At 30.0% G+C, this 13,047-nt stretch overlaps 1 protein-coding gene across 2 annotated transcripts; it reads right to left on the bottom strand.

The window, feature by feature from the left end:
* Positions 1-364: 364 nt before the first annotated feature.
* Positions 365-3,905, bottom strand: LOC103486035 (triosephosphate isomerase, cytosolic). Of its 2 annotated transcripts, XM_008443835.3 has the most exons (9): positions 3,558-3,905; positions 3,083-3,158; positions 2,846-2,969; positions 2,154-2,238; positions 1,889-2,021; positions 1,629-1,723; positions 1,471-1,549; positions 763-845; positions 365-678 (listed from the first exon to the last, which is right to left on the bottom strand). In XM_008443835.3, exons 1-9 carry the CDS (start codon positions 3,594-3,596, stop codon positions 628-630), a joined length of 765 nt encoding a protein of 254 aa, XP_008442057.1. In that variant the 5' UTR covers positions 3,597-3,905; the 3' UTR covers positions 365-627. The 2 variants fall into 2 exon arrangements, with proteins under 2 accessions (XP_008442057.1, XP_050945316.1); XM_051089359.1 differs by having other exon boundaries at positions 365-845; positions 3,558-3,733.
* Between the last annotated feature and the right edge of the window lie 9,142 nt (positions 3,906-13,047).

Below are 13,047 nucleotides of genomic sequence, written 5' to 3'. Positions count from 1 at the left end.
TCAATAAAAAGATTCACAGTTCCAAGTTCCAATAATTCTCCCAGACTAGCAGACTAGAAGGTTGAACCTGTCTTTTTAAGATTCTTTAACTAAACTTCCAAAACAAAAGTCAGTATATAATTTGAGATTTTCAAATCCAAAGTAACTAACATGTCCCTTCAGAGTCAAGCTTGGTTAGGCATTACTGGAGGAGTATTGTTATTGTCTTTTATTTGTGGGCATATTTTTCCTCAAGCCGCGTCTATCCATATATATATACTGTCACCAGCTATTCTCTATTCCGCCTCTCCACTTTATCATTTGCACTCATTTGATATTGCTCAAAACAACACACACAAGGACATAGAAAGAAATAGATCGAAAATTTTGAAATCTGAACAACCATACTATAATTAGAACTCACAACATTTTGTCTGTATCAGAATTGAGATGACCTCAATCCAATCATAAACATTGTATTGCCTCAACAGTGCCAAATTTATGTCAAAATGCATCAAAAAGGAGAGAATACAAAATCATGATTATACAAGCATTGGGTCTCAACCTTTATTCCTCAAGCAAACAACAGTTTCCGCAACATATCCCGCGTACCTAAAGGAAGATTAAACCATCTCGTCCTCAGGCCATTCATGAAGATTTCTTCACCGTAGCAGACTTAATAATGTCAACAAACTCGGGCTAGTTCGTAGAAAAAATAGAGACAAGTCAGCGACCGAACAAGTGAACAAAAATAAATGATGCAAACTTATAAGAAGAGTTAACCTTAAGCGACGCTCCTCCAACCAAAAATCCATCCAAGTCAGGTTGTGCTGCCAGTTCTTTGCAGTTTGCACCGTTTACGGAACCTAAAAGACAAATTAAGAACTTAAACAAGTCAGTCCCACAGTTAAATAACCCCAAGAACAAGAAATTTTGTATTTAGGCTGTAAATTGTTCTTTTTGGCTAATAAAAAAAATCCTAATTAATATTATTTTCAAAAGTAAATAAAAAGTCCCAAGGCCCATGCCTTTTGGCCTTGGGGCTTCTCACATAAGGTGTGCGCCTAATTTGGTGCAAAGGTGAATCTCCAGACTTGCACCTAGGGCTTAGGGTTTAGTTGTCATGCACAAGGCATACTGTGGCCTTCAGGGTACTCGTGGCGAGTGAGATAGGCGCTGGACTCGATGAATAAAGAAAGAGTTCTCGGGCATGGACTTAGACCAGTTTATTCAAGAGAACTGGGTAAGCTTTTTAAAATATTGCATACATGTTAACGAAATTTATGTTTGTATTTGGTTGTTTCCTGAAAAGTACTCCCCTCCCACGAATGGCCTTCGGTTACATCATGCTTATGTGGGTTCAGGCTCCCCATTACAAAGGCTTCCTGATCAGTATGCTTGGATTTACAGTTTTCACCACCTCGACAAAATATAGGAAAAGAATGCACAAGCAAACATGTCAATTTTTTTTCAAACAAGCAAAGAGGTTACCTCCATATATAATTCTAACAGATCCAGCAACTTCAGCACTAACATTGGTCTGAAACCATTTCCTCAGTTCAGCATGGACCTTTAGAAAAAACCACAATGTTATTGTCCATTATCCTGAATTCACGTGAAATGCAAAAATATATAAGAACAAATCTTACTTCTTGAGCCTGAGCAGGGGTTGCAACTTTCCCTGTTCCAATAGCCCATACTGGCTCATAAGCCAAGACAACATTGTCCCAATTAGAGATTTTATCTGCCATGTAACAGAAAGGGTTATCCATGTTGAAATGAAACAAGGGAGTATAATATTAAAAGCTTCTCAGCATGAGAAGAGCATAAGATCAAGAGCTCAACGATCCTGACAGTTCCAAACATTTACTTTAAATGTCAGAGCTAAGAAAGTAGAACTTAGAAGTACCTGCAATTGCTTTAGTTTGTGCAGCAACAACTTCAATTGTTGATCCTGATTCACGCTGCTCAAGAGTTTCTCCAACACAAGCAATGACTTTAATGCCTTGAGAAAGTGCATATGCAACTTTATCTCCTACAAACTGTATATAAACAGGATGAGGAAATGGACTTTGCATCAGTGACATTTGTTGACGGTGAATAATTATTTTTCCTTGACAAGTTAACAATATAAAGATGGGGGTGTGGCCAATAGTTTGTGTAGCAGGGGTTACCTCATTGGACTCGTTCAAAATAAGTCTTCTTTCAGAATGCCCAAGAATAACCCAAGGAATTCCCAAATTGACAAGCATCTCAGCACTACAGGCAAAAAAGATATAAACTTCAATCAATTGCCGATGCACCCTTAATTCTTGAGAGTTAAGAGAAATATTTTTTTACCTATAAAAAAGAAAAAGGCCTAGAAAAGCGAGCAAAGCTGAAGTCAGACAACATTTAGCCCTGTTCTAGTAACCATTTGGTTTATAGTTTTAAATTTTATAAAATTAAGCCTATCAAAACCATCTCCGCCTCTAAAGAAATCTAAATTCCTTGCTTTGCTATCTACTTTTTACCAATGTTTTAAAAAACCAAGTCAAAGTTTTAAAAACTAAAAAATGTTTTTTTGAAGTTCGCAAAGAAACAGCTATTTTACTTAAGAAATATGTTACCAATCGGAGGATTATCGATTCAGCTTCAAATTTCATCATTCTTCAAACAAGATTCAGTAATTTTTATGATAGCCATTGAAAATCATGGAAGCAAGCCTTCAGTTAAAATCAAGACAAAAGATTGCACCCTGTCAATTTTGTTGATTTAAGTTGTAACTGATTTTGAAAATTGGGCAAACAACAAAAGTTATGAAAAATGAACAGAGATATCATCAAGTAGCCAAGCCATTAGAATCCTTCCTAACTAAAAAACATACCTAACTTCTCCAGTAAACGCACCACCTTTGCGAACCCAACAGTTCTGTGCTGCAACTTGAATATCAGACCTCAACAAACTCTTCACCAGCGAAAGAAACACAAAAGGAGGACTCACAACAACTTCTGCAAAGGAGAGTAACATGTAAAACCTGATCAATCACTTCAAAAACTTCCAGATAATGTAAGCCATAAAAACACTAATACAGATGAAAACCAAACGGGATTTCCATACATACCGACAGCATCTTCCGAAGGAATTTCAGCTTCATTCAACGTGCTGACAATTTTCTTCACCTCCTCGTTTGTTCCATTCTGTACAATATTCATTCGATGAATACGATGATTAGTTTTAGTTCAATCAAGAGTAATCCAGAACTCCCAAACCTCCATTTCCAAAGTTTCACATATTATTAACACTTAAACACATCAAAGACAATCGAAAATCACATAAAACACACTCAGATCGGAAAAGTCACAAGATCTGAAAAGTCAAAACACCGAAAAAGTGGAAGTTCCTCAGTTCGTGATCAAAACCCAATACCATTTCAACAAAATAGGTAGAAATCACATAGGATCAACAGATTTAGCACCTTATAGCACGAACGATAAGGATCGAATCGAATGAAAAGCCGAACATCGAAAAGATGGAGAGAAAATAAAGATTATAAAAGAAAAGGGGAAATAGTTTGAAATAAGAAGCAAGAAGCATACGCATTTCCAGTTGCCGCCGACGAAAAATTTTCTTGCCATTTTTGTTTCTCTAAGAATCTTTGGATCGGAGAATTTGATGAGAGCAAAAGGAGGAGCAGAATCACAGAATTTAAGTGGAGAAGGAGAGCGGTTCGATAGAAGGGAAAAAAAGAACCCACGGGCGCATACGGATCACAAAAAAACCACGACTTTTTAAAAAAAAAAAGAAATATTTATATAATTGAATTATTTTAAAGGCAATACTTGACGGAAATATAGATATATGTATCTGTATAAAGTAGAACAGCCAAACATTGTCGCACAGGAGATCGAAACCCAAACATCAGGTTCGCACCACTACTATCAACTAAAACTCACTTCAAACCAAAAAATTATCATATTAATTTCTATATATATAACAAAAAATACAACAATACTTATGACTAGGTAAAAGTGTAAGAAATCCATAAAATATTTTTATAATTTTTTAAATTTATTCTTGAATATTGCTTTCTTTATTTTTCTTTTTTCTTTTTTGCGATTTATTCATATTCTCTTCCTAGATTTCTTCATCTCCTTTTTTAGATTTTCTTTCTTCTCTTTAAATTTACTATTCTATCTTCACCGCTTTCAGCAAGATTCTTTAAAACTACTTCATTTTTTAGAATATCAAAATCGTTTAAATATTATTTTGACATGATCTAAACGATTGTTTACCATTTTAATACGGTTGTTTACTATATTACCACAATCGTTTAAAATTGAAACATTTTTCTCATTGCTTAAAAAGAACTACATGATCGTGTTGATATAATTTAAATGATCACTTGTCATAGTCAACACGATCATTTAGCATCGTCAACACAATCATTTAGATCTGAAGCCCATTTTTCCATCATTTAAAAAGAATTAACTACATGATCGTGTAGATATGATATAAACGATTGCTTACCATAATTAACATAATCGTTTAGCATGGTCAATACGATCATTTACAATTGAAGTCTTTTTTCCATCGCTAAAAATAACTACACGATCGTGTATTATGATCTAAGCGATCATAGATAATTTGATTAGATTATAGTACACAATCGTTTAGAAGAAGTTTACTCATGTGTGCGTGTGATCTATTAATTGCATATTGACTAAGGTATTTTTTATTATGGCCTATTGACTTCTTTCGTTTTTTGAAATTGTTCTATAAAATGTAAATATTTTACAAGATTGTTATATTTTTTAAAAAACTCTAACGATCACTAAGTATAAGGTCTAATATATAATTTATATCTATATTCAATTAAAAAGGTGATCGCTAAAATATTTATAAAGTATAATAAATTTTCAAATTTCATTGATGATAAACATTTATAGATATTTATCTAAATCTATTAGTGCATTATCTATCAATGTTGATCAATCTAAAATTTTTATATAAATATTTTCAGCAATTTATCATTTACCGTTGTTTCTTTATTTTAATATTTAAATTTATATTTAAGCCATCGATATTTATTATTTAAATAATGTAATTTCTCTCGAGATTATTTAAGAGCCATTTGAACAATTAATGGTTTAAAATTAATGTTATGTTTGTCCGAAAGTCGACAGTGACCTTTGTAAAACATAAAAACTGCCCTACTCTTAAACAAAAGCAACTTTAAGATATAGAAAGAAAATAATTTTTTGGTTGAAAGGTTCAGGACATAGAAATTTAAATTGTGTTTCAATCTGTTTCCTTAAGTTTCATAATTTATATTTCTAATCTTAATTTTTCTGCTAAATACTCATTTTTAGTATCTTTAACTTCCATATTTTTAACTAAAAGTTGTACTTTAGTGTTTAACGTTAATATCTATTAGTTAATTAAAAAAAGTTAGGAAAGAGAAATTTTAAGAGAAAAAAAAAAAAGGCATTTATGCTTACAGTTTATTATTGACCAAAATGTTCGTATACAATTTGACCAACTAATATGGATATAATCTTCATTCCACTAAAAAGAATTAGAGAGCATTAACACTGCAATAAGGAAATAACTAACTGAATATTAATAAGTTCGAAAAATGTGCAGAAATAAAGAAAAAAACGAATCAAGAAAGGATTTCTTTTACAATTAGGAAAGAAAAAATGTGCAATTAACTAAAAAATAAATTGACAGAGCACCATCAAGGAAGAAATTAAGGAAAAAATAAGAATAAAAAGAATTCAATACTCTTCATGATTTTAGGAATATTTTAACATCCACCCTTCATTAATAAAAATTATTTTAAAAAATTATATATTGGACCATTTAGGAAAATTCGTTTTGTCGATAATATTATTGATAAAATAATTTTCTTCTTTTAAGAAGATAAGATGATTAAAAAAAACGGTAGGATAAAAATGGTTGATGATTCTAAAAAATCTAAGAAACACTATATAATTTATATTAAAAATTTTTATGGGAAACTTACTCACAAAATGTATTTACACCCCGTGTTAGTCATTTTTTTTAAGTATTTCAGATTTGTCCTTCCATTTTTTTCTTTTCCTCGCGATGAAATCATCTTCTTCCTTTTGCGATTTCTTTGATCGTCATTCTTTTTTTCTTCTCTCTTCTTTTCTGCGATTTCTTTTCATAATCATTCTTATTTTTCAACTCTTTTTTTACGTCGTTAAATGTTTCAATCGCCTTTCTTCTTTTCTTCTCTTTTTTTTTCTGCGATTTCTGTTCATAATCTTTCTTATTTTTCAATTCTTTTTTTACGTCGTTAAATCTTTCCATCGTTTTTTTTTTTTTTTCTTTTTTTTTCGCTGCAATTTCTTTTTATCATCTTTCTTCTATTCTGATTTTTCGATTTCTTTCGATGTCTTTTCTTTTTTTATTCTCTTTTACATTGTTTAATATTTTCTTCATCTTTTTCTTTTTTGATTTTTTTACGTCGTTTAATCTTTCCGTCGTCTTTTTTCTTTTCCTTTTTTCGCTGTAATTTCTTTCCATTATCTTTCTTTTGTTTTTCTTTTCTTTTTTTACGTCGTTTGAATTTGGATGACCAAATCTAAACGATCGTGTACAAAAAAAATAGCAAATCTAAAACATCGTGTATAAAAAGTCTTGAAAAAAATCATCTAAAACATCGTGTATAAAAAGTCTTGAAAAAAAATCATTCAGATTGAAGTAACCAAATGTAAACGATCCTGTAAAAAAAATAAATAGACAAATATAAACGATCATGTACCAAAAAGATTTAAAAAATCATTTAGTCAAATCTAAACGATCGTGTAGACAAATCAAACGATCGTGTAGACAAATCTAAACGATCATGTAGACAAATCTAAACGATCGTGTAACCAAATCTAAATGATTGTATAAAGAAAATAAACAATCGTGTAGCAAAAGAATTTTAAAAAATCGTTTAGCTAAATCTAAACGATCGTGTACCAAGATTTGAAAAAAAATCGGAACCCAAATCTAAACGATTAAATCTAAACGATCTGTAACAAAATTAAACGATAGAATTGAAAAAAATAAATTGTAGTCGTATCTAAACGATCGTATACCAAACAATAGCCAAATCCAAATCTAAATAATCATGTAACCAAATTTAAATTGTAGTCATATCTAAACGATCGTATACCAAACAATAGCCAAATCCAAATCTAAATAATCATGTAACCAAATTTAAATTGTAGTCATATCTAAACGATCGTGTACCAAATAATAGCCAAATTTAAACGATCGCAAATATATTACGCGCGCGTTGTTAACGGCGTAGTTAACTGGGCATTTTTTGTATTTTACACGGTGGGCCTCTAGGCTTTTTCTATTTTCGGAATTGTTCTATACAGTGTAAATACTTTACCGCTTTTTTATATTTTTGAAAAGACCCTATTTTTTATTATATCAATTTATATTTGTGAAAAGTATCAATTTTCTCAATTTACAAAGGGGTCTTTTAAAAAATATAAAATGTAATATTTTCTCAATTTCTTTTCATCGTCTTTCTTCTTTTCTGATTTTGCGATTTCTTTCGATGTCTTTTCTTTTTTTTATTCTCTTTTACATCGTTTAATATTTTCTTCATCTTTTTCTTTTTTTAATTTTTGTACGTCGTTTAATCTTTCCGTCATCTTTCTTTTTTTCCTTTTTTTTTTGCTGTGATTTATTTCCATTATCTTTCTTTTTTTTCTCTCTTCTTTTTTTACGTCGTTTGAATTTGGATGACCAAATCTAAACGATCGTGTACAAAAAAAATAGCAAATCTAAAACATCGTGTATAAAAAGTCTTGAAAAAAAATCATTCAGATTGAAGTAGCCAAATGTAAACGATCCTGTAAAAAAAATAAATAGACAAATATAAACGATCATGTACCAAAAGGATTAAAAAAATCATTTAGTCAAATCTAAACTATCGTGTAGACAAATCTAAACGATCGTATAGTAAAAGAATTTTAAAAAATTGTTTAGCCAAATCTAAACGATCGTGTAACCAAATCTAAACGATCGTGTAGACAAATCTAAATGATTGTATAAAGAAAATAAAAGATCGTGTAGCAAAAGAATTTTAAAAAATCGTTTAGCCAAATCTAAACGATCGTGTACCAAGATTTGAAAAAAAAAAATCGGGACCCAAATCTAAACGATCGTATAACCAAATTTAAACGTAACCAAATTAAACGATCTGTAACAAAATTAAACGATAGAATTGAAAAAATAAATTGTAGTCATATCTAAACGATCGTATACTAAACAATAGCCAAATCGAAATCTAAATAATCATGTAACCAAATTTAAAGGTAACCAAATTAAACGATCGTGTAACAAAATTAAACGATAGAATTGAAAAATAAATTGTAGTCATATCTAAACGATCGTGTACCAAATAATAGCCAAATCTAAACGATCACAAATATATTACGTGCGCGTTGTTAACGGCGTAGTTAACGGGACATTTTTTGTATTTTACACGGTGGGCCTCTAGGCTTTTTCTATTTTCGGAATTGTTCTATACAGTGTAAATACTTTACCGCTTTTTTATATTTTTGAAAAGACCCTATTTTTTATTATATCAATTTATATTTGTGAAAAGTATCAATTTTCTCAATTTACAAAGGGGTCTTTTAAAAAATATAAAAAACGGTAAAATATTTACACTGTATAGAATAATTTCGAAAATGAAAAAAGCCCAGAGGCCCACCATGTAAAATATTAAAAATGACCCATCAACTACGCTATCAACAACGCGTGCGTAATATATTTGTGATCGTTTAGATTTGACTATTGTTTGGTACACAATCGTTTAGATATGGCTATAATTTATTTTTCAATTCTATCGTTTAATTTTGTTACACGATCGTTTAATTTGGTTAAGTTTAAATTTACTTACACGACCGTTTAGATTTGGATTGAACTATTGTTTGGTACACGATCGTTTAGATATGGCTACAATTTATTTTTTCAGTTCTATCATTTAATTTTGTTACACAATCGTTTAATTTGGTTACACAATCGTTTAGATTGATTGTTTAGATTTTGGGACCCAAATCTAAACAATTTTTTTTCAAAACTTGGTACACAATTGTTTAGATTTGACTAAACGATTTTTTTAAATTCTTTTGCTACAAGATCGTTTATTTTTTTATACGATCGTTTAGATTTGTCTACTCGATCATTTAGATTTGGCTAAACGATTTTTTTAAATTCTTTTGCTACACGATCATTTATTCTTTTTATACGATCATTTAAATTTGTCTACACGATCGTTTATATTTGGTTAAATGATTTTTTTTAATTCTTTTGGTATATGATCATTTAGATTTGTTTATCGATAATTTTTTTTTTACACGATCATTTGGATTTGGTCATCCAAATTCAAACAACGAAAAGAAGAAAGACGATTGAAAGAAATCACAACGAAAAAAAAAAGAAAAAGAAGAAAGACGATGGGAAGAATAAAAGAAGAAAGACGATGGAAAGAAATCGTAGCGGAAAAAAAAAAAGAGAAAAAGAAGAAAGACGATAGAAAGATTTAATGACGTAAAAAAAGAATTGAAAAATAAGAAAGCTTATAGAAAAAAATCGCAAAAAAAAAGAGGAAAAGAAGAAAGACGATGAAAGAAATCGTAGGAGGAAGAAGATGAAAGAAATCGCAGGAGAAAGAAGACGATTTCATCGCGAGAAAGAGAAAAGGATGGAAGGACAAACCTGAAATATTTAAAAAATGGCTAATTTTATGGGTTTTATTACACGAGTCGTAAATAATTGGTATTTGATATTTTGTTACGTATCTAAGTTTGCCTTCTACAAATTTTAGTTAAGAAAATACCATTCAAAGCATTTGATTTTTTCAATTAAATTTATAAACTAAATCGATAACCAATATATAACCTTCATTAATTAGGGTTATATTTAAAAATTGTCAATGCAAATTCTTAATGTATAGCTTCTCTCAAATGTTTATCTGACAAAATTGATGATTACAATTTAAATGAGACAATTTTCAATTTATTTATTCATTTAACTAAGTTTGAAGATTTAATTAATAAAAAATTACAAGTCTTTCTCGTAACTTTCATTTGAGAGTTTTGAGAGTTTTAAGTTTATAATTTAAACTAATATCATTCTTAATTTTGGAGTTTTTAAAACTAATTATAAATTACAAATTTAGGGGTTAAATCAGGGTCTTTTCAAAAATATAAAAAAGCGGCAAAATAATTAATGTTACATTTTGAGACTGATTCTCCTTTTCCTACTAATTATTTTATCTTCTTGAGTTGTTGAATCTCACTCTCTAACTCTTGTTCCTGCTTGAGGGTATCTAGGGCTGGATTTTCATCTTGAGCTTGTCCGGGTGGAGTCGTGCACCAAACACAGAAGATATCTTCCTTTCTGAATTCGCTCATCTTCTAGTTTTGGCTGGAAGAGGTTTGAAAATCTAGGAAGCAGTTAAGAGCATACCATAGTCTTTTACCTTCATTTTCTGAAGCACCTTACACACCGTTTCCTTTTTCTCCTTAATCTCATCATTTTTTTTTTGCAAATAGCAGCAACTAATGGTTTTTAATGAATGAGGAATAGTTTGACAGGAAAAGTTTGAGATAAAAATTTTGAATCGAAAAGTTAAGAAACTTAAGATCTACAGTTGGTGAGAAGGGTTTTAAAGGAAGATGAAGATGAAGGGCTGGAAAATGAAGCTTTTTTTTTTCGCGTTGGAATCGCTGACAGGTTAATAAATGCGAAGTGATTATTGACAAAATACGTTTTGACCATTTTTACCCACAAACCCTAAAACTCTATACATTGTCGCCACGCCACGATCGTGCTAGTTTATCTAAACGATCCTGTTATACGATTTCCATGATGGTAATATATGCTAAATGATTTACGATTTTGATTATTCATAACACGAGTATTGACCATTTTCACCCACAAACTCTAAATTTTACACATGGTGGTCACGTGGCTTTAATTCCCTAATTTTATAAATGAAATTCCATTCATTAATTACACGGTAGACGTAAACGATCACTAGTTTCTAACCAAAAGTATTGTTGTATATTCATTAATTATATGTTATACGTGAACGATGCTGTTATATATTTTATATGTAAACGATCGTGAAGGATATTATTTAAACAAGTGTGTAGTTATACGTTTAAACAATAGTGTTGTTGAATTTAAACAATCATGAAGGATATTATTTAAACGACCTTGTAGTTATACGTTTAAACGATAATGTTGTTGAATTTAAATGATCATGAAGGATATTATTTAAATGACTGTGTAGTTATACGTTTAAACGATAGTGTTGTTGAATTTAAACGATCGTGGTAATAAATGTAATTGACCTTGTTATACGTTTTAAAGGTTAATGTAGGATATAAAGAGTAAAATGGAATACAAATTACTTGAGTATAAAATAAAGAAATTTTCAAAAGGTAAATTTAAAGATTTGAATCTTTATAACCACTATAAATCATCTCTAAAATATTGAGAAATTTTTAGGTCAAAGGATGGAGCGGAATCAATGTATTCTTGAGTTGGCATTCTTCTTTCATTTTTCTTGCCATTTTCTTCTTGTGTTGAGATTGGTTGTCTTCATATCATTTTTGAAACTTTTGTCTTTTTTTGTTCACCACTATTGTTTTTCTTTAATTTTTCTTTTGTTTCCTTCGGTTTCCGGTTCTTGTGCTTCATGTTCTTTACTGCTATTAGTGTCAATTTCTTCTACAATTTCCTTACTATCAACATCATCATCTTCAATTAGCTTTTCTTTCCCTTTTGTTGTATCTTTTTTATTTTCTTCCCCTTGTTTGTCATCATTTTTGTCATCTTGTTTTTCTATTTTTTTCTTCAACGATTACAATATTTTCCAATTCAATCTGGCTTCGTTTTGATGTGTCTTCCTACCTCATATTTTCAGTTTCTTCTTTTTTTTTCTTCATCTTCAACTTCAATTGTCTGAATGTAAAAAGAGAATGTACTGTCAAAGTACTTGTTCAAGAAAATGTAGACCACTGTGCAATATAAAGATCATTTAAACATGTATACACGATCGTGTGAAATATATAAACGATCATATAACATAAATATACAATCGTGAAATATATAAACGACCGTGTGAAATATATAAACGATCGTGGGATAAATATAAACGATTGTGTAAAATATATAAATGATGGTAGGAAATAAATAAATGATCGTTTAACTAGTTGTATAATAAACAAATTAAAATCTGTGTTACTTGTGTTTTTTGTGTTTCTAAATTAAATATTTCGTTGTTTTCTTCTTCTTCTTCATCTATATGCAAGTGCAATAAGTAAGAATGTTCAAAAGACATCATGAAGAAAACTATCTCTTACTATCACATCTAGACATAGATAGATTCCTATATTTGCCTATACGATATAAATTATATTTATTGTTTGGAAAAGAATTAAACCTGCATCAATATTTGTGTTTGGGGTGTTTCTAAATCTGTAGTTACTATTGTTTCCAAAACGACAGTTTCCTGTATAAAGAAAGAAACAACACAACTGTTTTTTATTTGGAAATTAAGCACCATTAAACAAAACAAATGAGTATATAATGAATAAGGTACTAACTGTAGAGCAATGTGTTGTTACATATTTCACCATTGTATTAACTTCTTCATCTTCATCAAGAATGTCAAGGCTACAAGTAGGTGGTCTATTTTTCTCTACGACTTTTGTATATCAACTTTCTTTCTCATTGTGTTGTTGTTGAAGTTTGGCTGATGGTGGTGGAACATTCAAGCTTCTCATAGCCATTATCAACATGCTTTTTATTTCTTTTATTTCTTGTCTTAATAATATTTGTCCTGCTTCCATTTTTTCTTGATTTTTTCTGATTTCTCTTATTTCATTTAACATTTCGTTTGTTTCTATGTTTTTTTTTCCAATTCTCTCTTTTTTTTGTTGCTCTTCCTTTTCTTTTCTTTCATGCTTTTCAATATCTTTGAAATATTTGAAAATTGTTTGAGACTCTTCTTCTGTTGAGGAGTCTAGTGGTGTC

This window comes from Cucumis melo, chromosome 8, assembly GCF_025177605.1.
Source record: "Cucumis melo cultivar AY chromosome 8, USDA_Cmelo_AY_1.0, whole genome shotgun sequence".
NCBI lineage: Eukaryota > Viridiplantae > Streptophyta > Magnoliopsida > Cucurbitales > Cucurbitaceae > Cucumis > Cucumis melo.
This window is presented reverse-complemented; position numbering and strand designations above follow the sequence as displayed.

Excerpts from the sequence above, each read along its gene's own strand:
- LOC103486035 (XM_051089359.1), bottom strand. The coding sequence starts at position 3,596 with ATGGCAAGAAAATTTTTCGTCGGCGGCAACTGGAAATGC. Across the intron at positions 2,970-3,082 it reads TCCTTCGGAAGATGCTGTCG|AAGTTGTTGTGAGTCCTCCT; the intron begins GTATGTATGGAA and ends TCTCCTTTGCAG. Across the intron at positions 1,550-1,628 it reads CCCCTGCTCAGGCTCAAGAA|GTCCATGCTGAACTGAGGAA; the intron begins GTAAGATTTGTT and ends TTTTTTCTAAAG.